Source organism: Eschrichtius robustus, chromosome 3 (assembly GCF_028021215.1).
Source record: "Eschrichtius robustus isolate mEscRob2 chromosome 3, mEscRob2.pri, whole genome shotgun sequence".
Taxonomy (NCBI): Eukaryota; Metazoa; Chordata; class Mammalia; order Artiodactyla; family Eschrichtiidae; genus Eschrichtius; species Eschrichtius robustus.
In genome coordinates, this window is record NC_090826.1 from 29,169,766 (window position 1) to 29,197,022 (window position 27,257).

General features: G+C 34.6%; 1 protein-coding gene across 3 annotated transcripts in view; it reads left to right on the forward strand.

The window, feature by feature from the left end:
• The window catches only part of AGO3 (argonaute RISC catalytic component 3), a 117,566-nt gene that overhangs the window by 33,350 nt on the left and 56,959 nt on the right, over positions 1 to 27,257 (forward strand). The window contains exons 1-4 of one of the 3 annotated variants that reach the window (XM_068539503.1): positions 270 to 332; positions 5,422 to 5,542; positions 9,309 to 9,517; positions 10,317 to 10,453. In XM_068539503.1, coding sequence (XP_068395604.1) covers positions 283 to 332; positions 5,422 to 5,542; positions 9,309 to 9,517; positions 10,317 to 10,453 — 517 coding nt within the window. In that variant the 5' untranslated portion in view covers positions 270 to 282. Of the gene's footprint in view, positions 1 to 269; positions 333 to 5,421; positions 5,543 to 9,308; positions 9,518 to 10,316; positions 10,454 to 19,557; positions 19,640 to 27,257 lie in introns of those variants that run through there. The other 2 variants (XM_068539502.1, XM_068539504.1) reach the window with 2 other exon arrangements.

Sequence of the window (27,257 nt, forward strand, 5' to 3'; positions counted from 1 at the left end):
TAGTCACTTTTAGAGGAAAATACTATTTTACGTCTTCTCCTAAAGACTAAAATAATATTTCCCATTCTATCTTTTGGGAGCAGAGAATTAAGAGGTACCTAAAAATGAGATGAAGATGGGTCTCTGTGAGTTTATAGTAACAATTAACAGGAAAATAATTTCCTCTCCTTTTTACATTAAAGTTTCCCTCTCCTACCATTTTTCTGCTGTATGAGTCAGGTGGTAAAGTGGAACTTACTGAAAACAATATTAAATTTTACTTTACAGTCTGTGCACCAGAGCATGATGGAGTCAAAAGACTTGGTACCAGAATATAGGAAGTGGTGGTTGAGGTAAGAGTGAGAAGGTAGGCTGTAGCCCTGTGTAAGACCTAATGTACTCAGGGAGGTTCCATTTTTGTAGTGATCGCCAGATATTCTTCAGGATTTTAAAATTCTGTCCTGAGGTTTTACAAAAATGCATCATATTATTCTCTGCAAGAATTCTTCCCTCTTCAGACTAAGGTTATGAGTAAAAGGAAGCCACTAAAGATTGGTTAGAAGTTCTTATACCCAGTTACTCAGATTTTCTGTCCCAAATTTCTTTCCTACATACTGCTTTAGAAGTTAAAATATTTTATGTATTTTGGTTATGGTAGATTTACTTTTTATTGTAAGCTAAGAAGCTGGCTTAACAGTACACGCTTAAAATGTTACCCTGAAATTTCTACATTTGAACAAAAGATTCCTCCCCCCATTGTTCATTGTTATAATAAAAGACTAGTGCTCCACAAACTACAATGTAGAGAAAATTCAGTTCACAGTTTCTAACTTAATTAGCAGAATTCATTGTTTGTATTATTTACTATATTTGATGCTACTGCATTGTAATGTATGTTTGTTGTTAGGAAGACTTCAGTACCTCAATATCATTCTTGAAGTACGATTTTGAGATAATTATGCTTAAATTTTTATATAAAAATAGTATGATACATATTTACCTTTTTCCCCCAAGATACTTTCACTAATATCCCACATGGTCCCTATAACAGCCCTGAGACTATTATCTCATTTTTATTGATAAAGGAACTAAATTCAGAGAGGCCAAGTAAATTTCCCAACAACTTAGTGGCAGAGTGGGACTAAAAACTCATGTCTACTTATTTTTCTCCAGTACATATGTTACCACATGTTTTAAAGCTTCCTCAAGTTGGCCATTTCTCAATTCAAACTTTCTTCATAATACAGTGAGTACCTTTGCTGCTACAGCTGACTAGATGACTAGATAAATTACTGTTTTAGAGAGTTTTTCCTCTAGTTTCACATGCCTGCCTGATGAATATTCTAATAAACTACCCTTTGCTACAGTATCATTTGAGAGAAAAAATGACAAGTTGCAGTTCCTGCATTTGTCATTTTGTTAACTTGCACAATAAAGTTCCATTAAAAGTCTAAATATATCATTTAATTATATCATATTAGTAAGAGGTTAAAGTTAAAATTGCCCAATGTACATAGAATTCTAATACCATTTTTGTAAAGGCTCAGAAGCCTTAAGTTCAAATCAATATTTAGTGTAATTATTTATAAAGGAGTTTCTGTATCTGATGCTATGATCTGCAGTTTCATTATTTGATATTCTCTTAATTAAATTTTACTGTTAGAGGGGATTGTAGACATTATTCATTTCAATCTTCTAGTCGGTATCTTCTCTGACATAAGTGCTTTTTGAACAGTTCTAGCAAGGATGAACTCAGGTACTTTATGAGATAGTGTAATCCATTCGTGAATAACTCTGGTGGTTAGCAAATGTTGGAAATTTTTGTTCCAAAATCTAGCTCCTTATATTTTCCAACTATTTGTCCTAATTCTGTCCTCCCATACAAGGAAGATACTCTACTCAGTTTTTCACATGACAGTCTGTCAAAATAGCTGAAGACTTCTCTAATTTCCTTTGACTCTTTCCTATTCTATACTAAGAGTCCTTAATTTGATTTATTTTTGCTCATATTATGTGAGTTTCTATCAGGATTACCTTTTTATGATTATGTTTCATTTGTTAGGGTCTTAAGTTTTTTCTAAATTGAACAGAGTACTCCAGAGTTTGAAATGACCTGTGTAATACTTGATGGGATGGTTACCTGCCTTATACTGGGTATTTAAATATATGCAACCTGAGTTCTTTAATTTTGAAGAAACTACATCACAGTATTAGTTGATTTTGGATTTATAGTCACCTAAAGCCCCTTTGCACGAGAGCAGTGGGTAAGTTTAGATCCTCTAATTTGTTCTTATTGCAGTTGAACTTTTCAAACGTAAGTGTTTAGACTTTACAGTTACCCGTATTACGTTTCATCTTCTTTTATTTTGTTTATTGTTGTAGTTTGTCAGTAGCTTTTAATACACTAATTTGTTTTTAGCATACTAGCCTTGTCTCTCGAGTTTGTATTATTTGAGGGTTTCTTAACCAACAGATTTTTTAAAAAATAAATTTATTTATTTATTTTTGGCTGGGTTGGGTCTTTGTTGCTGTGTGCAGGTTTTCTCCAGCTGTGACAAGCAGGGGGTGGGCCACTCCTCATTGCGGTGCGCGGCTTCTCACTGCGGTGGCCTCTCCTTGTTGCGGAGCACGGGGCTGTAGGCGCACGGGCCTCAGTAGTTGTGGCTCATGGGCTCAGTAGTTGTGGCGCCCGGGCTTAGCTGCTCCGCGGCACGTGGGATCCTCCCGGATCAGGGCTCGAACCCGTGTCCCCTGCATTGGCAGGCGGATTCTTAAACACTGCGCCACCAGCGAAGTCCCAACAGATATTTTTTGATTATTTACTATATGTAGGGCACTAGATATGTTTCTTTTCCTTATTGTATTGATAGTTTGGGGCAGTGGGGAAGGACTCGAAATTTATTTTGAATAAATGTTTCCATGAATATCTAAGTTATTGATATCTTAGAGAAAGAAAAGGAACTTGCCCTGCCCCACATTACAACATAATAAAACACTCCAGTAATCATGAAAACATATGATACTGGTCCAAGAACAGACAAGGAGACCACTGGGACAACAGAGAGAACTCAGATCAGAACTTAATAAGATAAATTGACATTATAAATTGATCAGTTAAATATAGATTGTTCAGTAGATGGTGTGGGAAAACTGATAGGGAGAAAAATAAAATTGAGTTCTCCCATAATACTATTTATAAAGAAGAACCTCAAATGGATTAGTGACCAACATAATATAGATAAAATTATAGAGTTAATGAAACATAATACATCTTTGTGAGTTAATATTTGCAAATTATTTCTTAAAACCTTAAAAGCATGAAACCATAAGGTGAAAAAATGATTAATTTGATGATACAGCATTAAAGATTTCAGTTCAGTAAATACATAGGCATTGTTAACAGGCAGGTAACATTTGGGGGAAGATATTTGCAACAACTAAGCCTGTTAATGAATTAACATTAGAATATCAAAGAAACTCCTTCAATTCAACAAGAAGACTGGGACCCCAATAGAAAATGAACAAAGGAAACAAACAGGGAATTCACAAAAGAAGAAACACAAATAATGAAGGGATGCTCAAATTCATTAGTAATAAGAGAAATCTAAATAAAACAAGCTTTTAGTTTTACCCACTGAGCTAGCAAAAATTAGAAAGCAAAGCTGGATAATGCCAAATCTTGTCTGGGATGTAGGGAAATAGGAACCTCCAGGAGGATTGTTCAGTGCAGCCATTCTGCAGAGCAGTTTGGCAGTTCTTCATCATTTAGTTGATAAAATTCACTTGGACCTAACAGTTCTGTTCCTGGGTATATATAGCCAGAGATTAATTCTCACACAAGTTCATAAGGGGACATAGAAGGAGATATTGCATTGTAGCATTGTTTTGGTGGCTGAATGTTAAAGATACTCTGAGTCTGTATTGCTGGGAGAGTAAGTAGACAACATGTGGAGTACTTTGCATCACAAGGAACTAAGTGTCCCACAGCAGCGTGAACAGATTTTAAAAGCCTAGTGCAGAGGGTGAAGTTAGGAATATATACAAACAGAAGAATGTTTATCAAACACATTAGAATAAATAACTTATTGGGAAGAATGGGAATAAGAAATGAATATGGAAGGAAAGAAATCAATTAGTTAGAAGAGGAGTCTTATATAGATGAATGATGATAATGTGGCATGAACTGAGGAGCATGATTTAACTTAAGCTTTTGTACCTGGAGAATAAAAGTGGGGTTTGGAGACTCATTTGGCAGTGGGATATAAGTTGGGCCGGAGAAGAAAAAATTAAAGGCATAAAAAACAAGAAACTTAAAATAATTCAGGTACTAGGACATGAGGTTTTAATTTAGGATGATGGTAATTGGGAATGGAAAGTAAAAGACTGGTGCAAGAAATACTTGCAAAATAAAATTGAAAGGCGGGGAAATAGAAATTTTGAGCATTTGGAAAATTCCTCTGGGTATCAAATCAGCTTAATTATTTTGTTCCAGAAAATGCTTTTTTCTCTCCTTTCTCTTCTAGTTCACTGGGCTAGAATTGAATTTTTTTCCCATTCTTTTAAATGCATTGTAAATTATACCAGTACTATGTGAGTATACTGTCATTGTAATATATTTAGATTGTGTAAACAAAATAAAAAATAATTCTTCTCTTCACTTCTTCCTCCAGAGGTAACTAACCACTGTATCTGTTTGGTACATACCCTTCTAGATATCTTTCCACTGCTTTTACAAATTATGTGTATGTAAAAATAAATATTGATTTGTGGATATTTGGTATTATTCTCTCTGTAGTCTGCAAATTTTTTAAAATGTCTAAAAAAACGTTAATATCATCCATGTAAGTATATAGGATAAAAATGTTTGCTGGGTAAAAAAATGGAGGTTTCAAAATATTCTTACTGGCTAGATACCGTTGGAAGAATGGGTGGTTAGAGGAATGGGGGGGGTACAGGATACAGGTGTGTTTATTGCTCTTAAAATCTCACAGTCTAGTAGAAGTGAAGTATATAATAATAATTATAATACAGTGAAGTAAGTGTTCTAATAGATATATGTACTAGGTGCTATTTGAGCACAAAGGAAAGAGCATCATATTCTTTGATAAAGAAAGGTGAATGTGTCAGGTAGTGCTTAGAGATGGTGAAAGGGATTTTGGATCAGTTTATAAGGATTATATTTTGCAGGTCAACTGTGTCACAAAGTGATTAAGTAATTCACTGGATTTATTCTTCTCTGTCTTTTGTGAAATTCATATCATCCCTTCCCAGAAATCAATCTTCTGGTATCCTAAGCCATGGTCCTGAAAGCAAAATCTTTACCATGTATGATTATCTTTTAGAATTTGGACAGCTTTAAATAGTGTAAGAAGTTACTTTAGTTAAGATTTTTGTATTTCATCATGCAGAGGATTATATGAATGCATTTTTTCCCTTTTTTAGGGAGGTGGTTGACTCAATGGTTCAGCATTTTAAAGTAACTATATTTGGGGACCGTAGACCAGTTTATGATGGAAAAAGAAGCCTTTACACAGCCAATCCACTTCCTGTGGCAACTACAGGGGTAAGATGCATTCCTTTATCAGAAAGTTGTACTTTTGCAATGTCTTTTAAATGCACTTATTGCCATTTTATTGTAGTCTATATATGTATTATTTATCTATTTTAACTTTTTATTTTGAAATAATTTCAAACTCAAAGAAAAGTTGTAAGAATCATGCAGAGAACTCACGTATACCCAGATTCATCAGTGTTCTTAAAGTTTGCCACATTTGTTTTATCATTCTCTTTCTTTTCTCTTTTACTTTCTTTGTATCTATAGAGACAGCTATGCATACATAGCTGTATGTACATATACATATGTACAGAGATACATATACATACTTATTTTTTCCTGAACCATTCAAGAGTAGGTTTTATACATTATGCCCTTTAATGTGTTTTTCCTAAGAGCAAGGATAAAAACCACAGTACAGTTACCAACTTCCCTAAATTTTACATTGATATATTTTTGTCTAATCTGCCCCTATTCCAGTTTTGTCATTTGTTCCAATGATGTCCTTCAGCATTTTTTTTCCCCTTTAGTACAGAATCCAATCCAGGTTCCTGAATGTATTTAGATGTTATGTCTTTTTAGTCTTCTTTATTGTGGAACAATTTCCCAGCCTTTTTTTTTTTTTTTTTCTTTTATGACATTAACATGGTTGACGATTACAGGCAGGTTATTTTGTAGGATGTCCCTCTGTGTTTTTCTGGTGCTTCCTCTTGGTTAGATTCTGAGTAAGCTTTTTTGGCAGGAATATTACATAAGTGTTCTTTCCTTAATAGTGCATCGTATCAGGAGGCACATAGTATGTATTTGTTCCATTAATGGTGATGTTAACTTCGATCACTTGGTTAAGTTGGTATCTGCCAAGTTTCTCCTTTCAAGTTATTCTTCTTTCTTTTGTGGGGCGATAGTATTTTTTTTAATTGTGGTAAAATACACATAACATAAAGTTTATCATCTGAGCCATTTTTAAGGTATGGTTCAGTGGCAAAGTACATTTACAACCATCACCATCATCCATCTCCATCTTGTAAAACTGTAACTCTGTACACATTAGACACTTAACTCCCCATTTTCCCTCCCCTCAGGCCCTGGCAACCACCACTCTACTTTCTGTCTTTATGAATTTGACCTCTCTTAGTACCTCATATAAGTGGAATCATAGTGTTTTTGTCTTTTGTGATTGGCTTACTTCACTTAGCATAGTATCCTCAAGGTTAATCCATGTTGTGACATGTGTCAGAATTTCCTCCCTTTTTAAGGCTGAATAGAATTCCATCATATGTATATACTACATTTTACTTATCCATTCATCTGTTGATGGACACTTGGGTTGCTTTCCCATTTGAACATAGATTTACTCTAGGGACCTCGTATAAGTGGAACCATACAGTATTTGTCCTTTTGTGACTGGATTATTTTACTTAGCATAATGTCCTCAAGGTTCATTCATGTTGTCACGTGTGTCACAATTTCTTCCCTTTTTAAGGTTGAATAATATTCCATTGAATGTATATACCACATTTTGTTTATCCATTCATCCACTGATGAGCACCTTTTGGCTATTGCAAATAATGCAATAATGCAACATGGGTGTATAAATCTCTCTTCTAATGCCTGCTTTCAGTTCTCTTGTGTATATACCTAGAAGTGGAGTTGCTGGGTCATATAAACGATAATTGTATTTTTAGTGTTTTGGGAAACCACCATACTGTTTTCCATAGTGACTGTACCATTTTATGTTTCTACAAACAGTGGACAAGGGTTCTAAATACTTCACACCCTTGCCAACATTTGTTGTTTTCTGAATTTTCGATAGTTGTCATCCTATTGGGTGTGAAGTAATATCTCATTGTGGGTTTGATTTGCATTTACCTAATGGCTAATGATGTTGAGCATCTTTTCATATGCTTATGGGCCTTTTGTGTATCTTCTTTGGAGAAATGTGTATTCAACTCCTTTGCCCATTTGTTAATTGGGTTATTTGGTTTTGTTGTTGTTGTTGAGTTTTAGGAATTCTTTATGTATTCTCATGGGATATATGTTTTGGAATATTTTCTCACATTCCATAGGTTGCCTTTTCACTATGTTGATTGTGTCCTTTGATGCACCAAAGTTTTTAATTTTTATAAGGGAGATACTTTTAAGAATCCCATTTCTCTTTAGACTTTTTTAGTAACTGATGATTCTTGCTTGGAAGGTTTATTATTATGTAGTAATGGTGATTTTCTAATTCTGTCATTCCTTCTACATTAATCATTGTTATTCTACTGTACGGGAGCGCATTTTCTTCTCTTCTAGTTCTGTATCCTTATTTATTTGCCCAAATTGTCCCAGATTTTGCCTGTGGCAGCCCCTTTAAGTTGGTTCCTGTGTGCTTTTGTCATGACACATCTTTTTTTTTTTTTTTTTTTTGAGTATTTCCTTACTTTTGGGCACAAGATGTTCCAGGTTCATCTTGTGTTTTCCCTGCTGTAGTCCTGCAACCAGCCATATCTCAAAGGTACACTGGTTTCTTTTAGTTAGGGAATACAATTTAGAAACCAAAATCTGGGTACTGGATGTGCTCATTGCTGCTGGGGTATATGTGCTTCTAAGCCCTTTCAATGGACAGAGATAGAAAATATAAATACATAAAATAAGTAAATAGATAAACAAAGCAGATAATAAATAAATATTACATTCATATAATAAACTTAACATATGTATCCTGCAGGTACCACTTATTGTATGCAATATCATACAATATGTTTATTGGAAATCATGAATTCAAACTGATTCTTCCAGTTCTAGTCTATCGCAACAGGATTCTTCCTTTACTCCCTACATTGCATATTTGTGTCTTCCTTCTCCTTTAAACCCCTGACTCTCCAAAATATTACCACTTTTACTTATTTGTTCAGTCCTACAGTACATATAAAATAGTTTCTGAATTACTACACTATATCACTACAGAAAACAAACTTAGTAGTAAGAGGTTAAGGTTTTATTTTGTATGCAGTTCTTTCCCACCCACCCCTCCTCCACACCCCTAACCAAGCGTATAGTCAATATATTATGTTCAGGAGTTACCTAAATTAGTGTTTTCTTTTCTTTCTTTCTTTCTTTTTTTATTTTTTTTAATATTCTTTCAATCTGGCTATGTTATTTGTTTGAAATACATTTGGTTTCATTTGATTTTGTATCTATTCAGTTTTAGTTTTTTCTCTCCATCCTTGTTGATCTTATTTTTATTTTTTTAATGTTATAGAACTTAATTTAACATGCTTCCAAAAGTCAAAACTAAACTGAAAAATATACTCAGAATTGTTAATCCCTCCTTTATTTCTTCCAGTCTGTTCTTTCATATCCTTTGAAAGTAACCTTTTTTTTTTGTTGTTTCTGATTCATGTTTTCTGTGTTTCTTTTTACAAAAATAAGCAGATAGATGAATATTTTTCCATTTCCCCCTTTCTCACATAAAATATGGCATACTATTTGTAATCTTTTGTACTTGCTTTTTTTTCACGTAACAGTGTAGCTTGGAAATTATTCCATAGCAGTTCCGTTACCTTTTTTTTTTTTATCTGCCTAAATGGTCATTTAGGTAATTTCCATATTTTGCAATGACAGAGAATGCTGGCATAAATAACTTATTTACATTTTAGTCTATCGATTTGACATTGAGATTGGTTTTTTTTTTTTATATTTGCCTTGTTTTCTCTTAAATATTTGTATCAGTTAAAAATTATTGTATTTATCTTTTAAAACTTTTACCAGTTGACTCTTTTCCCATCAACAGGTAGATTTAGATGTTACTTTACCTGGGGAAGGTGGAAAAGATCGACCTTTCAAGGTGTCAATCAAATTTGTCTCTCGGGTGAGTTGGCACCTACTACATGAAGTACTGACAGGACGGACCTTGCCAGAGCCACTGGAATTAGACAAGCCAATCAGCACTAATCCTGTCCATGCCGTTGATGTGGTGCTACGACATCTGCCCTCCATGAAGTGGGTGCTTCTGGCTTTTTTTTCCTCTTTAGGTTTTAAGTGTGAAAGCTTTCTTCCCAAAAGTAGGTTGTGCAGTCTTCCTTTGGTTAACCTTCAGATGTTGTATATTTTGATTATCTCAGTTGAAGAATAGCATGCATACAAATTCATTGAGAGAAGTAAGTTACATAAAATTCTCTGACTTGTGAAAGTAAATGCACATCATTAGCGTAGCTATTTTTTTCAGAAAAAAAGTCTAACCCTTTTTCTTAGGAGCTATAAATCTTGACTGATACATTATCAGTTTTAGTATTTTAGTTAAATCACTGTGTTTTAAAGGTAATTTCATTGTTTGTATAACAGTATCAAATTGTGTTGAAATTGTTACTTTTTTAATCACACTAGCATCTCACGTGTGTATATGTGTATCTATGTGTATATGTATAGGATCAGTGTGTCTTTTTAAAGAAAAATATTATGTCCTACAAACAACATTTATAGAAGTAGCTTTTTGATCAATAATTATTTATTCTTTAGCATTTTCTAAGGTTGGAACTATTTTTTAAAACTTTTAAATAAAATTTAATCTTATTCAAACAGTAGTTTTAAGTGTAGAGAATTTCAGTGAGGGATGGTGTTTTTTCATTTTGAGTGGTTGCTTTTTGCTTTCACAAATTTGGAAAATGTTTAATTTCATATATTCATAATGAGAGGCATTATTATGATAAGTTAAGATTATATCCTCTAGACTCACCTGTTCTGCAGATTTAAATACTCAATGGGAAGGAAAAGATTGAACATGCCATTTTAATTTTTGTAGATATACGCCTGTGGGGCGTTCCTTTTTCTCAGCTCCAGAAGGATATGACCACCCTCTGGGAGGGGGCAGGGAAGTTTGGTTTGGATTCCATCAGTCTGTTCGGCCTGCCATGTGGAAAATGATGCTTAATATTGATGGTAAGGGAATTAAAACCATATTCTGTGTTGGGTAGTTGATTTCTATATGGCCTGTGTGTGTGTGTCTGTATATATGTACATTTTATATGTAATTATATGTACTGGTATCTTGAATTAATATTTGGACATATATTAAGACAAACTGGAAAAACCTTTATTTTTTATTACATTTCATTTAGAAATCCTTTATATAGAACTTGTCCTGGAATGCTACTAAACATAAAGTAAGCAAATGAAAGCAAATATAAAAACCTTGACATGATCATCTGAGCAATTATAACTCATTTTTGTCCTTAACTATTATATGTCAGTATTTCATTATGAAATACATATTTTAAAGGAAGAGAAGTCTGTTGGTCTTGGTGACCTTTAGATTGTGCCTACTACTGATGTTTAATGTGCTAATTGCATTCTCATTTTTAGGTGTTTTTTTTTTTTAAGAATACTTTCAAGTATATATAAAAGTAGAGAGACTAGTATGATAAACTGCTGCCTATGTAGCCAATATCCAGATTGTCAGGATTTTTCTGCCTTTGCTTAAACTATGTACATTTCTTCCTCTACTGTAGTAATTTTAAATCAAATCCCATACAGCATGTTATTTTTTCCCTGCTACAGTGTGCACCTCTAAAAATATGGATGTTTTCTTACACAGTCACAATGCCACTATCATATGTAAAAAATTTAATCATTTATTTGTAGTTTCTAATTCCCTGTCCATAATCAGATTTCCCTGATAGTCTCAAATATATCTTTCTATAGTTGGTTGGTTCTAATCAGGATCTAAACAAGATCCACACATCACATTTGGCTATTATGCCTTTTAAAAATGTAGTAGTCCCATTTCCTTCCCTCTAGTTTTGTTTTGTTTTTTCCTTTTTTATGTCATTGACTTGTTGTAGAAACTTTCACTTTTCCTGTAGAATATCCAAAAATCTGGATTTGTCTTTTGTTTTCTTGTGGTGTCATTGTCTTCTTCCTCTATCCCCTATATTTCCTGAAAATGAAAGTTGGCCCTGTAAGCTTGATTGAATTCTGATTCATAAATGCTCCATATTATATCATATTAGGAGGCATATAGTATATAGTGGTCCCAACTTTAGTGGTACTAAGATTGATCAGTATGTTCAGAGATCAGTAGGCCTGATCTCTCCATAGTAAATTTCCCAATCAATCTTTCAATCACTGATATTCCATTCATTGATCATTGTTACCTGAGTCATTTATTTCACTAGGGATTACCAACTGGTATTTTTTCTAATTCTGTTATTCCTTTTACATTAGATGGAATTCTTATGTGGAAAATCACATTGTCCTGTTGATAATTCATTGTCTTTGATAGCTTTCTTGCTTTGTGACACAGCAGAATTTTCCAGATTCATCCTGTATTTCCTCCTCTATACCTGGAATCAGCCATTCCTCCAAGGATCCCTGGGTCTTTCCAGATCAGTACATAGTTTTGTCATTATTTTCAGCTGCATCTACCATTGTGGGGATACGTCGAGATGATGTATTTTTAAAGTCATCTTTAGGTGTATACTAGGGCTGTTTTTAATTATTTTCCATTTCAGAACATCATTCATATATTTGTATTTTTAAGATAGATTTCAGGAGGTGAGATTGATGGGTCAAAAGCAGATATATTTGTAATTTTGATTGTTACTGCCAGATTGCCCTCCACTGAGATTGTAAATATTGTGCATCAGTAAATGAGACTACCTGTTTCCCTTTACCTTTGCCACTAGAGGTGTCAAACTCTAGGTTTTTGTCAATCAAATTTACAAGAAATAGTTTCCTTATGTACTATTAATTTGCATTTGACCATCTTTTCACATATGTAAGGGCCACCTTATTTCTTTTTTATTAATTCTTTATGTCCTTTGCTCCTTTTTTCCTGTTGGATTTTTGGTCTTATTTACTGAGAGAGCTTTCTGAAATCAAGGAGATTAGCCCTTTGCGATATGAATTGCAGATATTATCCCTAGGTTGTTATTTATCTTTTGATCTTTGGTGTGGTCTTGTTTTTGCTTTTTGTCATGTAGAAATTTGTCTTTTGGTGGGGCTGTGTGTTTCAGTCAGTCCTTTCTTTTATAACTTTTAATATCTTCTAGGGCTAGTCTCATTTTTCTCTTCAGGATTTCTAGGCCATTCTTACTTATCTCACTATATAAGCTTTAGAAATACCTTGTCAGAGCTAGTGGTTATGGGAGTATGGGCTGTTACTTTTACTGTGACCTCATTATATTTTTAAATTAAGTTACTGAGTCTTAAGATAGTGAGTCTTTCTATCCAAGAAAACACTATGCCTTTCCATTTGTTCAGGATTACTTTTGTTTACTTCAGGAGTGTTTTAAGTTTTCCTCACATAAAATTTGCACATTTCTTATTATCATTCCTGGATATGTCCTCTCTCTCTTTTTTCCCTATTAAATGGGTTTATAGATTCTAACTGATTATTGTTTATGTACATGAAGGCGTTTAATTTCTGTATAGTAACTTTTTTCTCTCTGCCTTATTGAATTCCATTAACTTTTCAAGTGATTTCCTTGCAGTTTCTAGGTTATAATCATTTCATCTATGATGGTGATAGGTTTACATCTTCCTTTGGATTTTTATACCTCTAATATTTTTTATCAGATTTTATTGACGAATTAGATAGGACAGTGTTAACCATTAGAGAGTAGTGGGCATCCTCTTTTTATTCCTTACTTTAGAAGGAATGCGTCCAGTGTTTCTGCATTAAATACATATATGTATGTATATGTTTAGGAGCATCTGCTGTTTCCTATTTTATTGAGTACTTCTAATCAAGAATGGATGTTGAATTTTGTCAGATGTCTTTTAGTGGCTATGGAGCTGATGATATGATATTTCCCTTCTTTTTTAACAAACACTGAACTAAACTTGTGTTTTTGGATTATTTTAATGTGATGTTGGAAACTGTTTGTTAATGCTTTACCTTTTTAATCAAATTGCAAAAAAGTAAGATTGATCTGATCTGCAATCTTTTCTTTTTTTAATGCAGTCTTTTTCAAGTTTTGGTATTAATATTTTATTTCATAAAGGATTTAGAAGTTTCCCATTTTCTAAAATGTACAACAGTTTTTAAAGAGTATTGAAATTATCAGCTCTTTTAAGATTTGGTAGAATTCCCCTGTAGAATCTTGTGGCCTGGTGTGTTTTGTTTTGTTTGGTGGGTAGCTCTTTTATTTTTTATTTTTATTTTATTTTTTTTTATTTATTTATTTATGGCTGTGTTGGGTCTTCGTTTCTGTGCGAGGGCTTTCTCTAGTTGTGGCAAGTGGGGACCACTCTTCATCGCGGTGCGCAGGCCTCTCACTATCGCGGCCTCTCTTGTTGCGGAGCACAGGCTCCAAACGCGCAGGCTCAGCAATTGTGGCTCACGGGCCTAGTTGCTCCGCGGCATGTGGGATCTTCCCAGACCAGGGCTCGAACCCGTGTCCCCTGCATTGGCAGGCAGATTCTCAACCACTGCGCCACCAGGGAAGCCCGTGGGTAGCTCTTTTAAATCTTTCATTTATTTTGTGAAAAATCAGTCTGTTTAGACTCTCTGGATTCAGTTTTGGTAGGTTATATCTTACTAGAAATATATATTTTATCTATATCTAATGTATCTTTACTAAGTAGTTCCTTTTTTTTTTTTTTTTTTTTAGTTTTGTCTACTTCTGTGGTTTATCCCCATAGTTTCTTTTTTATATTTGTGCTTTGTCCTTTTTACTCTTAATTAGGAGAGGTAGTAGTTTAGACTTTTTTTTATTTATTTATTTTTGGCTACGCTGGGTCTTTGTTTCTGTGTGAGGGCTTTCTCCAGTTGCAGCGAGCGGGGGCCACTCTTCATCGCGGTGCGCGGGCCTCTCACTGTATTGGCCTCTCCCGTTGCGGAGCACAGGCTCCAGACGCGCAGGCTCAGCAGTTGTGGCTCACGGGCCTAGTTGCTCCGCGGCATGTGGGATCTTCCTGGACCGGCGCACGAACCCGTGTCCCCTGCATTGGCAGGCGGACTCCCAACCACTGCGCCACCAGGGAAGCCCTGAGGTAGAGTTTAATCAACGGGTTCTCCCCACCTCACCCCACCCCCTCCCCCCACCAAAGAGCTTTTGAATTTTTTTCTTAGTTCTCTGGCTTTCTGTTTTCTGACTCCTTAATTTCTCTTTTTAGCTTTATGAATTTTTTCTTCCACTTTTCTTCAGTTAATTTAGTTGTTTTTCCTAACTTTTTGAACTATATTAGTAACTCATTTAATTAATTTTTTCTTATTAAAAAAAGTATTTTAAAAAATTATTTCGGGAATTCCCTGGTGGTCCAATGGTTGGGACTCTGCACTTTCACTGCTGAGGGCCTGGGTTCGATCTCTGGTCGGGAAACTAAGATCCTGCAGGCCGTGTGGCGTGGCCAAAAATAAAAACAAACAAAAACCCAAAAAAACAGTTATTTTTCTTCTTATCACTGTTTTAGCTATGTTCCAAAGCTTCTAATATCTAGTTTTTTATTATATTATTTTCTCAAAACACCACAGATTTCATTTGTATTTCCCATATTATCCAAATGTTGTTTGAGAGACTTTTTAAATTTTCAGATTGAAGATCTTTTTATTTTCTGATTGTGTTATAAATTTCTAGTTTCATTGTGTTGTTAATCAGAGAATGTGGTTTGTATTTCTATTTTTAGAATTTGTTGAGGGTTTTGTTTTGTTTTGTTTTAGTAACCTAATATATGGTCAGATTTTGTGAATGAAAGTTCAATAGCTATTTGAAAATAAGATATAATCATTTTATAGGATAGAGTTAAATGAATATCCATCAGCACTTCAGTTTTGATTATGTTGTTTAGATCATCTATTTCCTTATTTATTTTTGTTTACTTGTCTCAGAATGGGAGAAATAAATTTAAATTTCCTATTGTGTTTCTATTTCTTCTTATATTTCCACTTTTGTAATGTTGCTGCTATAGTATTGGGAGCATATGTATACCTATCTGTATTCTTCATTGTGATTTATACCCTTTACAATGATAAAGTGACTTCTTTTGTACTTTTGGGCCAAAAGTCTACATTGTCTAACAAAAGGATTATAATCCATGTGGTATGTTTTCTGTGCTTTTTAAATGCTAGTTCTGTTATTAGGAAGGTTTTTTTCTTCTCATCAGTGGTTACCTTCATACCTTCATACCTTCATATAATACTCATCTTTCTCTCTCTTTAAAGCAGTATCTTTTGCTTTCCTTAATGAGTAACATTTATATTAGCTTTATTCTTTTCCTTCCCTTCTTTCCTCCTTCTCCTTTTTTAACTAGTTTTAGCCAATATAGCATTATTTTATTGTTGTTATGATTTTGCTTAAATTTATACTACTTGACTTTCAACTTTGACTCCTATCTATTACTGTAAAGTGCGATCAGTGAGTTTATGCTACTTTTTATGGTTTTTCTGTTATTCATTTATTCGTATATATTACTGTTCCAGTGTTTTCTGAGCATGTTAACAGTTACATTCCATTCTGTCACCTGTATGTCCATTCATTTTCATCTTAAATCTACAATTATATGTATTGGTGCTAATTGCAAGTCATTTTGCTAAAATTTTTCCTGTCATCTCTTGGTTGCAGTTTGTCCTCGAGTTGTTACTTCAGAAAGGGCTCATATGAGTAAGAGCTGAGTTTTTGCATATTGAAAACCATTTGTCTATAGCCTTATTCCTGAAGGACTGCTTGGCTAGACATAAAATGATTGAATCACACTTTTTTTCATTCATTTTTTCTTATTGAAGTATAGCTGATTTCCATGTTGTGCCAATCTCTGCTGCACAGCAAAGTGACTCAGTTCTACATGTAGAGACATGCTTTTTTTTTTAATATTCTTTTTCATTATGGTTTATCTGAATCACACTTTGTTGAGTTTCTTAAAGGTATTTTCCCACTGTCTTCTGACAATGAATGTTCAGTAGAGAAATATGATGTCAGCTGATTTTCTTTTCCCTAGAAAGGACCTGCTTTTTTGTCTGGTTGCTGAAAATATTTTTTACAGTTATTTCACTAGATTTTTTTCTCAGTGTTGAGCATTTTGGGTCAGTTTTATTTAAAACATGGGATTCCCTTTGAAAATGTAGGTTCAACTCTTTTATCTTTTTTTTTATCTGTCATTTTATTTTCTTTAAAAAATTCCATCCTACTTGCTCCTTACTGTGCCTTTTGTGATATAATTTTTACCATTTGCTCATTGTAGTTTAGTCTTCATTTTTAAATTTGAAAAAGTCTTTTTCTTCCATTTCTTTCATGAGTTTTCAGTGCTTATCTCATCTTCTCTTAACTGTTTGTCTTTTCCCTGAGTTCTTAAATTTCTGCTCTGAGATCTTTCTTCATAGCTGCATTAAGAAGTTTTGAATTCATGTTAAAAAGTAGTGTTATAATTTTTTATCTACTTCGTGGTGGTATTTTCTCTTGAGTTTTCTTTGTCAGAGATGTTGTGCTGCTTTTTTACATTTTTTAAATGGTATTTTTGTATGGATACTTATCACTTTTGTTATTCATATTTGAATGAGTTGAGTTTTCCCAAACCACTTATTAGAAGAGACTGGAGTGGGAGAGGGAGGTGGGACAGGACATCAGGAGCAAGGTGGTTTTCCAGGTTTCTCTGCTCAAGGCCTCTGTCCTCTGTTGTTCTGATGGGTTCTTTCTTCAAAGTAAAGCACATCTCTTTTGCCCCTGAGTAATATATGTTTAAGGAGTTTCTGCTACCCGGGGAATTCAGCTCCTGCCTTTTAAAGTGCCTGCTCAAACATTAGCAATTAGAGAATTTGTGAAGGGTACATGGTAGTTCATTGTACTATTCTTTTAACTTTTCTCCAAGCTTGACGTTACAGAGGAAAAATGCACGCCTTGGTTTTAAAAGGGTAATCCTATCTGAGATCTGTCACTTCTAGTTCACCCTCTGCTCACTCTCATGACACTTTCTACACCTCCTTTCTCTACTTCCTTCTGAGATTCCCCCATTCAATCTCAGAACTAAACATGGCAGTTCCCACTTAGGATAGGACCCTGTCTCTCTGGAGTGAAAATTTACTCTTGCCCCACTAGGCTTTCTTTCATATTTCATGTCTTTCTCCCTTGCATAGGTTCTACTAGTCCCAAGTACTTTGGGCCATATTTACTTACAATTTGGCATTTTCAGGTTTTTATTGTCTCCTAGGTTCTTTGAAGATGTAGGGGTTTTTTTCCTTTTCTTTCTTCTCTTTTTTACATTATCTTTGTTGCTCTGTATTGAGTTCTAGGAGGAAAGTGGGAAATTTTGGAAATAAATTGCTGCTATTTTCCTACTGGAACTTAAAGTTCAGCTTTGGATATTACTAAAACATAATTTCTAAATAGCCCATTGGTCAAAGAAATCACAAATTTTAAATATTTTGAACTGAAGAGTATTGAAAATAGTACATATCAGAATTGGTATGATTAGCTAAAGCAATGCTTAGAGAGAATTTAAAACCTTAAATGCCTATTAGAAAAGAAGAAAAGCATCAATTACCTGTACATTCATCTTAATAAGTTAGAAAAATAACATAATTAAATGCAAAGAAAAATAGAAGGAAATAAGAGTTAAAAACAGAAAATAATGAAATAGAAAACAAATTTACCTCTATCCTGTAGGTAGGAAGACTTCAAAAGTTTTTAAGAAGGATAGTGACATGATCATATTTGTTTTCCAGAAAGAGACCTCTGGCAGCAGTGTGGAGAATAGATAGAGGAGAAAAAAACTAATCTGAGAAGCCAGTTAGGAGGCTTTTTCAATCACTAGTTCAGGTAAGAGATGGTGATGGTCTAATGTGGGATGGAGAGGAAGGAACATATTCCAAAGATTAAGTTGAAAAAATAGGTTTAAAAACCATGTCCAGAAAAAACTTTGGGTATAGTTACTGGTACATGGAACTGATTGGAAATGAATAGACCAGGAGGTTTACTAGGTTTTTGAAGGAATTGGTTTTTGGAAGTAAAGCTACAATCTTAGTGTATTAGGTTCAACCAGAGAAGCAGAAACAGTAGGAGACACATAGAGAGAGAGAGTGATTGGGCTTACACAGTTGTAGGGGCTAGCTAGTCAAGTCTGAAATCCTTAGGGTAGGCTATCAGGAAGGGCAGGCTAGAACACATGGGTATGGGCTGTAACTGCTGTCCATAGGTGGAATTTCTTCTCTCTCTTGGGGATACCTCAGCCCCGTTTTTAAGGCCTTTCAACTGACTGAATGAGGCCAACTCAGATTGTCCAGGATAATATCCCTTTAATTACATTTATAAAATACCTTCACAGCAATACCTAGATTAGTGTTTGATTGAATAACTGGCAAGTAGTAGCCTAGCCAAATTGACATATTAAAAATAAAAAAACAAAACCCCATACCTGGCCTACAGAATTCTATGATTATTCAGTCTTTGAAACAACCTTCATATTCCCAAACCTTCAGTGACTGTGCTAGCTAACTGTGCTAGCTTTTATAAACTAGCTTTCAAGAAGGGCATACTCACCAACATACATTCAGAATAGTGACTCATTCATACCAGGTATGAATGATAATACTGAATATGGGAGGTAGGTCTGCTGTTGCTGGTTAGCTGGCAGTATATACCAAGTATAAATATATCAAATGTAAATATGTCTAAAGCTTGAGGATTCTATGGAACATACGGACAGAGTCATCTAGTATGTAGTTGGAAATGCAGATGTGAAAATCTGTAGTGGTGTGAGCTAAAAGTAAAAGTTTTGGGACTCCTTAGTATATAAATCCATATTTGAAACTCTGAAAATGGAAAAACTTTAGAAATAGTATTTAGATTGAAAACAGGAATGAAAAGGATAGAGCCATGGAGAATACTAGCATTTAAGGAAGGAAGAGGAACCAGTGAGCAATTAATGATTATCACAGGCAGTATGAGAGCCAAGAAATGGTGTCAATGAAGCCAAGGGAGGAAACATATTCAGAGAGTAGATTTTACAGTTAAGCAACAGAGCTTTTGCAGTAAAATCAAGAGTAAGACAAGGATGTCAGTACTATGATATTTAGTCACTATTGTGTTTGCTAACTTCTGTTCTTCTTACAGGTTTCAGTCTACATGTTACTTCCTTGAGAAGCAGTATTTGACACCCTTCTTGCCCCCCATCCAGCCATTCCCCCAAGTCTGAGTTAGGTATTTCTCTTATGTATTCCCATAGTACAGTATACTTCCCCTGTAATACCATGTGTCACCTTGAATTATAAGTGTTTATTATTCTTTGTCTCCTGTTAGAATGAAAGCTCCATGAAGCTAGGGACTGTCCATCCTATTCACCAGTATACCTCCATGCCTGGCGCAACTCTCGGTCATATTAAGCGAGGAATGAATAAATAAAACCAAGAACATGGAGGAGGAGTATCTAATTGAGCCTGGAAAGTTAGAAAAATATTTGTAGAAGTAAATGATGTCTTAACTGAGCTTTAGAAAATGTGATGACATTGAGAGTTTGGGTTGAAAAGGGGATACACAGGAATAAAAGATTTCTGAGAGGTCTCTAAAATATAAAACTTTATTGAAAGATATAAGTGAAGATCTGAATGAAAGAAATATATTAGGCTTATTGAGAAGACTCTGTCTGATAAGATGTCAACTCTCCCAAAATTAATCTGTAAATGCAGTTTTAAGTAAAATCTCAATCGGGTATATAGTGAAACTTGATAAGTCAATATTAAGATTTATATGGAAAAAATAAGTGACGATGAAAAACCTATAATTTTAAAGAAGAATAAAGAGGGAGGAATTGCCCTCCTTATGTTAAAACTGTAACAATTTTAGCACACTTTTTAAACTGCAGGGACAGACAGATTAATGAAGCAGAATATAAAGCCTAGAAATAAGCTCTGTGTGTGTGTGTGTATGGAAACTTTGTTGATATTAAGGTGGCATTTCAAATCACTGAGGAAAGAGTAAAATGTTTAATAAATGGTGTTTATGCAGTTGTTAACTATATGAAAAAAATAATTAGACCCATTTCACATCATGTCCCAAATTTATTTCTAGGTGGATTGTAATCTAAAATTTGAAAAGCAAAACTTTAAAATTCTTTCAGGGACTTCCCTGGCAGTCCAGTGGTTAAGACTCCATGCTTCCAATGCAGGGTGCGCAGGTTCCATCCCGGGTCGGGGAACTAAGATCCCATATGCCGTGGAGTATGGCCAAAATAAAAAATAAAAAATAAGATAAGATTCATTCAGAGAAAAAGTAAGAGAATATCTCTAACATTGAACAAAATGTAAAATGTATAAATCATAATAGAAAATACTGATAAGCTTGGCTCTGTCAAAATTTAAAACTTATTTGTTATAAATACACCATAAACAAATTTAAAATGCTAGAAGAATATTTACAGCATATATAACCAAGAGCTTTATGGGATATAAGGCAATCAGTCCAAAAAAAAAAAAAAAAAGTAATTCACAAAAGAGGAAACACAAATGGCCAATAGAAAATCAGATTCTCAAATTCATTAGTAATCAGGAAAATGCAAGTGAAATCAGTACTGTTTCACACCTATCAGATTTATAAAAATTTAAGTCTTATATCAAATGTTGGTGAGGATAAAGTATAAGGAACTATCATCATGCACTGTTTATAGGCGTATGATTTGATACAACTACTTTGGAGGCAGTTTTCAATATCCAGTAAAGATGAAATTGAACATGTCTTAAAACCCTTAATATACCATAGAGGTATCTTGCAAAAACTGAGACATTATTTGTGATAGCAGAAAATTGGAAACAGCCTGATTCCTGTCAATAACAGAATAAGTAAACATTGGAATAAGTACATAAATTGTTATTTGTGGTATACTATGTAACAGTTAAATGAATGAACCAGATCTACATATATCAACATGGATTATTTTTGAAAACAATGTTGGGGGGGATGATCAAGTAGCAAAAGGTTATGTTACTACTTATGTGAATTTTTTGTTTTGAGTATATACTAGATACATACAAATGCAGTAAAATTATTAAAACATAGTTGGTGGTGCTTTGTGACCACCTAGAGGGGTGGTATAGGGAGGGTGGGAGGGAGACACAAGAGGGAGGAGATATGGGTGTATATGTATACGTATAGCTGATTCATTTTGTTATAAAGCAGAAACTAACACACCATTGTAAAGCAATTATACTCCAATAAAGATGTTAAAAAAAAAAACCAGAAAAAAACAAACCAAAAAAACATAGATGGGACAAATACACACCAGTTTCAGTATAGTGGTTCCCTTTAGGAAGAAAGAAGGAAAGAAGGAAGAGGAATGAAATAGGTTGGTTGGGATAGGGAGAAGAGATAGACCTATAAGGCTACATGTTTCAGGAAACATGTGACAGTATGTTTATTTGTGTGAACAAAGTGTGTAGATAATTTCAGGTGCCACTGTGAAGCAAAGAAACAAAAAGATCTGTGTTATCTTAATGAAATGAAATAAAACCTAAAATTTTATTTTATTTTATTTATTTATTAATTTTTGGCTGCATTGGGTTGCTGCGCACGGGCTTTCTCTAGTTGGGGCGAGCCGGGGCTACTCTTCATTGCAGTGCACGGACTTCTTGTGATGGCTTCTCTTGTTGGGAGCACGGGCTCTAGATGCGTGGGCCTCAGTAGTTGTGGCGTGTGAGCTTCAGTAGTTGCAGCTCACGGACTCTAGAGCGCAGGCTCAGTAGTTGTGGCGCACAGGCTTAGTTGCTCCTCGGCATGTGGGATCTTCCTCAACCAGGGCTCAAACCCATGTCCCCTGCATTGGCAGGTGGATTCTTAACCGCTGCGCCACCAGGGAAGTCCCAAAGCCTAAAATTTTCAATGGGTTTATTCTTATGAGACTGACGCGCTGCCTACTGTGCTAAGAAGGCACTTAAATGAGTTTATTTTTAAGTTGTCAATAATATATAATGCTGCTGTGAAAAATAATGAGGGAAAATATTACACTGACCACCTTACTTGCTTATATTTCCTTTCTTGTTTGTGTGGTTTTGATTTTGCAACCCTTCCACTTGGTATATTGCACTGAACAAAATAGTCTTTATTGAACTTGAAATCAACCAGAGAAGATTAGTATTGAGCAATATAATGAGTACTAGGAGGAAGTACTAAGTGCAGTGGGACTGTGTAACAAAGGGATCCATTCTAGACTCAGTGTTCAAGGAACTTTTCTCTGAGGAAGTGACAGGTGGGAGCGAGGTGAAATTTGTGGTGGAGATAAGCATGGAACAGTACTTTAAGAAAGCAAGCAATTTAATTCTAATTGTGTGACTTAATCTTGTCTTCAAAATGATTGTTTTCATGGTGTTTAATATCCTAACTCTCAACTATGTAACTTTAATGAATTTTACCAATCTTAGACACACAAAAAACTTTTTCACATTTCATTATCTGTGAAATCAGGAGATGTCTTGCAGTAGATGGTTTGTCACAGTTGAATTGGCAAATTTCTCTTTTAGGAGACATACAATACTGATGTACCTTACCATAATTAGCATTTTAGAGTCAATGAAATGCAGAATATTTTTTTAGGTTGGCCTGCCTTTAGGCCTAACTCATTTGCAACTTGCATTTAATTTTTGTAATTATACATTTTAAGAGCATCAGAGTGAATCTGGGGAATTCCCTGGTGGTCCAGTGATTAGGATTCCGCACTTTGACTGCCGAGGGCGCAGGTTCAGTCCCTGGTCAGGGAACTAAGATCTCACAAGCCACGCAACACAGCCAAGAAAGAGTGAATCTGGTATTTATTAGTTGTATGTCCCTGAAGATATTTTTGTTTACCACAGGCAGAATGCTAAACATTTTACATTAATTACAGTCGACCCTTGTTACCTGGGTACCATGTATACTGAGGGCCGACTGTATTATGTCATTTTTTTATAAGGGACTTGAGCATCCACCGACTTTTGATATCCAAAGGGAGTCCTAGAACCAATCTCCCGCAGGAACCAAAAGACAACTGTATCTCCTATGAACTTCATCACAGTTGTACGAGTTAAGTGATACCCCCAACTGAAGTTTAGAGACAAAATCTCTAAACTTTCTCTAAAGTGACTTTCTCCCTCGAAATGTCACATAGTTTGTATTTTATATTTTTATTAATGTATTGATACATGTAATATAACCTATTAAAGGTATATTTAGATATAACTATATTTGAGGCACAATAGTTTATATTTAAATGATAGAGGTCAATTTTTCTGATTCCAGAGATTATGCCCTTAATATTCACAGCTCTTTACTGCATCCTTTAAGAGGCAAGATTCCTGGCAGACAAATCTCAGACCCAGGACATCTGAGTTGAGAAATGTGTTTTATTTTTATATACTTTATTTACTTCCTTGTGCTTTTCAGTAAAAAGTAGCTTTCTGTAAAACATTCACTATTTTGCTGCTAGAAGAAAGTAGTCATAATATATAAATGGTTGTAGAATTCGGTAATCATAAGTTATGCTGCTTAAGAGTCAAAAGTTCTCACTGAATATGCTTCCTTTGCAAGGAAAACAGATTTCTAATAAGTAATTTATTAATCACAATATTGGTGTTGCTTGCTTCATATGTTTGTCTTAAGTTCAGGTATAAGATCCCTAACGTTAAGAAATAATTTGATTTTTACAGTATTCAAATTAGTCCTCAGAAGTAGATCAAAGCAGAATATTTCTTTAGGGTGAAAGGGTCAGGCAGCAGGGCAGGAACTTTATCAGCACTGGTCAAGCTCAGCCAAGTAAAGATACCTGTATCAGACTTGTCTAGTCTATCCTCACATTAGAAAAAGAGTATAATGGCAGCCGGAATTTCAATGACAGTCTAATCAGATCTGTTTCTTGATCCATACTGCTTCAGTCTGATTGAGTATGTTCATATTTGGTGCACAGCTGTCCTCTTGGGATCAGACTTCACTATCTGTATCCCTTCCTACCCCTCCCCCTTTTTTAGAAGTTTCATGAGAAAAGGGTACACAAGAGGCAAAAATTTTTGATGCCTTACACATTGGAAAATGTATCAACAAACCTGAATGAAAGTTCAGCTAGGTTTCTATGTTGGAAATAATTTTCCTTCATAAATTTGAAAGTGGTGCTCCACTTTTTAAATAGCTTTAGTGAGGTTTTGTTTCCCTTGTATTACTTTACTTTCTGGAAAATTTACTTACCTTCGTCTTCTTAACCCCCTTCGCTTTTTAAAATTTCTAATCGTTCTTTTTTATTTCCTGAATGTTATTTTATAGTAGCATACTATTCTTGTTTCATATATGGTAGTATCTTCTCTAAGCTCACTGTAGATAATTTAGTTTGGAGTTTTATTTTTCTTACACATGCTTATGCTTCCTCCAAATTTTTGTTTGTTTGTTTGTTTTGATCATTATCCTCCATTTTGGAAGCTTCCTTCAAGTGTATAGTATCCTTGATTATTTATTCATGATGCATTGGGACTCTAAAACACTGACTAGATGCTTCGAATTCATCAGTGGAGCCTGTTTACTTTGAGCTTTATCATAGGGTGATTTGATCGGGCTGATGTTGGGGAACCTATAATGTTAGTTTATCCTTAGGTCTTTACCTTTGCCTGGTCAAATTACCCAAAGATGAGCCTTCCAAACTCCTGCTTGAAGGGTAATAGTCTTCACTACCTGCGATCTGGAAGCCAAGTCGGGGATTCTGGCTTGGGGAATGTCTGCATTCAGCATTTAATATTTATAGTCATTTAATTCCTTGTTTTGGGTAGGGTACAGTCCTGTGCCCTTAATTGTGCCTGACATCCTCCCTCCAAAAGTCTTTTACTTTTTCCAGAGAATAGACCTACAGTTTATGCCAGGATAAAGACGAGGCAGTTGTTCCGCAATGTGAATGGAGCTGAACAAGGGACCTAGGATTCTACCTGCTTCTCAAACAGCTTTCCTCTTCATTTTTCTGCACTACCCCCATCCTTTTATCACCAGTTTCAGAGGTACCTAGTACTGCCATTTCTCACACCTTCTGAGGATTCTATCTGCTATGTCAGTTACAACTTGTCTACTCGCTTTTCATCTTCTAAAATGTTGGTGCATTTTCTGTTTTCTGTTCTCCCTTCCTTCTAGGTTTATGTCTTTTTTCTTTCTTTCTTTCTTTCTTTTAATTCCTTACCATAGTTATAGTGGAGTTTGAGGAAGGAATGAAATGAGCTGCTTGTGGTTCCTCTGCCATCCTAACCCAGGATCTATTGTTAAAAGGCAGAGGCTTTGTCTGAGTCATCTTTAAATTCCAACCCACAAAGGAGTCCCTGATATAGTAGGTACTTGATGAATGTTTAAATGGACGGTTAAGTCTTGTTTTACATCTGTAAAACTCAGTAACAAGTTTGTGCTAGAGGCCTAGTTTCTTGCCATCTGGACCTCTCAACAGGGCTGGTTAAGTGTCATCATGATATTGTGGCTGGCTTCCTCTGGAGCAAGTAATCCATGATAGAGCAAGGCAAAAGCTGTAATGACATTAAGGCCTAGCATTGAAAGCTATATTCTGCCAGTTTTGTAATGTCTTATTAGTTATATAAACCAGTTATATTCAGTGTAGGAGAGACACAAACGTGCAAATCCCATGAGGCAAGACTTATTATTAGGGACCGTCTTGGAGGCAGGCTAGCACACACAGTTTCTATCTTAAGCTAGAAGAAGAACAAATTAAACCCAAAGTAAGTAGAAGGTAAGAAATAATAAAGATCAGAGCAAAAATTAATAGAAAACAAACAGTATAGAAAGTGAATGAAACCAAAAGTTAATTCCTTTTAAAAAGCTAATAAAAATTTTAAACTCCTAACAAGACTAATCAAGAAAAATAGAAAAATAAAACAGATTACTAGTGTCAGGAATGAAAGAAGGGGTTATCACTAAAGATCCTTCAGAACTGAAAGATTAATAAGGGAATGTTAGGAACAAATTTATACCAATTAATTTGATAAATGAAACACAACTTTACAAAAATTGGCTCAAAGAAAATTGGAATAGCCTTGTATCTATTAAGGAAATTAAATCCATAGTTCTTTCTAACAAAGAAAACTCCAGTCCCAAATGATTTCGCTGCTGAATTTTATCTAACATTTAAGGAAAAATAATACCAATCTTTCACAAATTCTTTCAGAAAACAGAAGAAGAAGAAAGGCTTTACAACTCAATTTTATGAGGCTAGTATACCCCGGAATCTGACACCTGACAAAAACAATGTAATCCTCTCAACAGACAGAAGAATCATTTGACACAGTTTAACGTTTTCATGATAAAAATTTACAGACTAGCAGTAAAAGGAAACTTCTTCAACCTGATCAAAGCATCTAGAAAAACATACAGGCATCATCATACTAAATGATAAAAAGAGTGAATGATTTTGCCGTAAGATTAAGAAGAAGGCAAGAATACTTGCTCTCACTACTTCTGTCTAACATTGTGCTGGTGGTCCAAGAAAAATAAAGGCATAATATTGTAAAGGAAGTAATACAACTATCTCAGTTTGCAGAAGACATAATTGTTTACGTAAAAAATCCTAAGAAATCTACCAAAAAAAAAAAAATCCTACTAGAATCAACAGATGAATTTAGCAAGATCACAAGACACTAGTTGCATATACAAAAAGAAAATACTAGCAGTATAATAAATAATACCCAGCATTCAACAATTAGAAAAATGAAAAACATGTACCATTCATAATATCAAAAAATGTAATATTTAGGAATAGATTTTAAAAGAGATGTACAAGCCCTCTACACTGAAAGCTACACAGCATTCCTGAGAAAGAT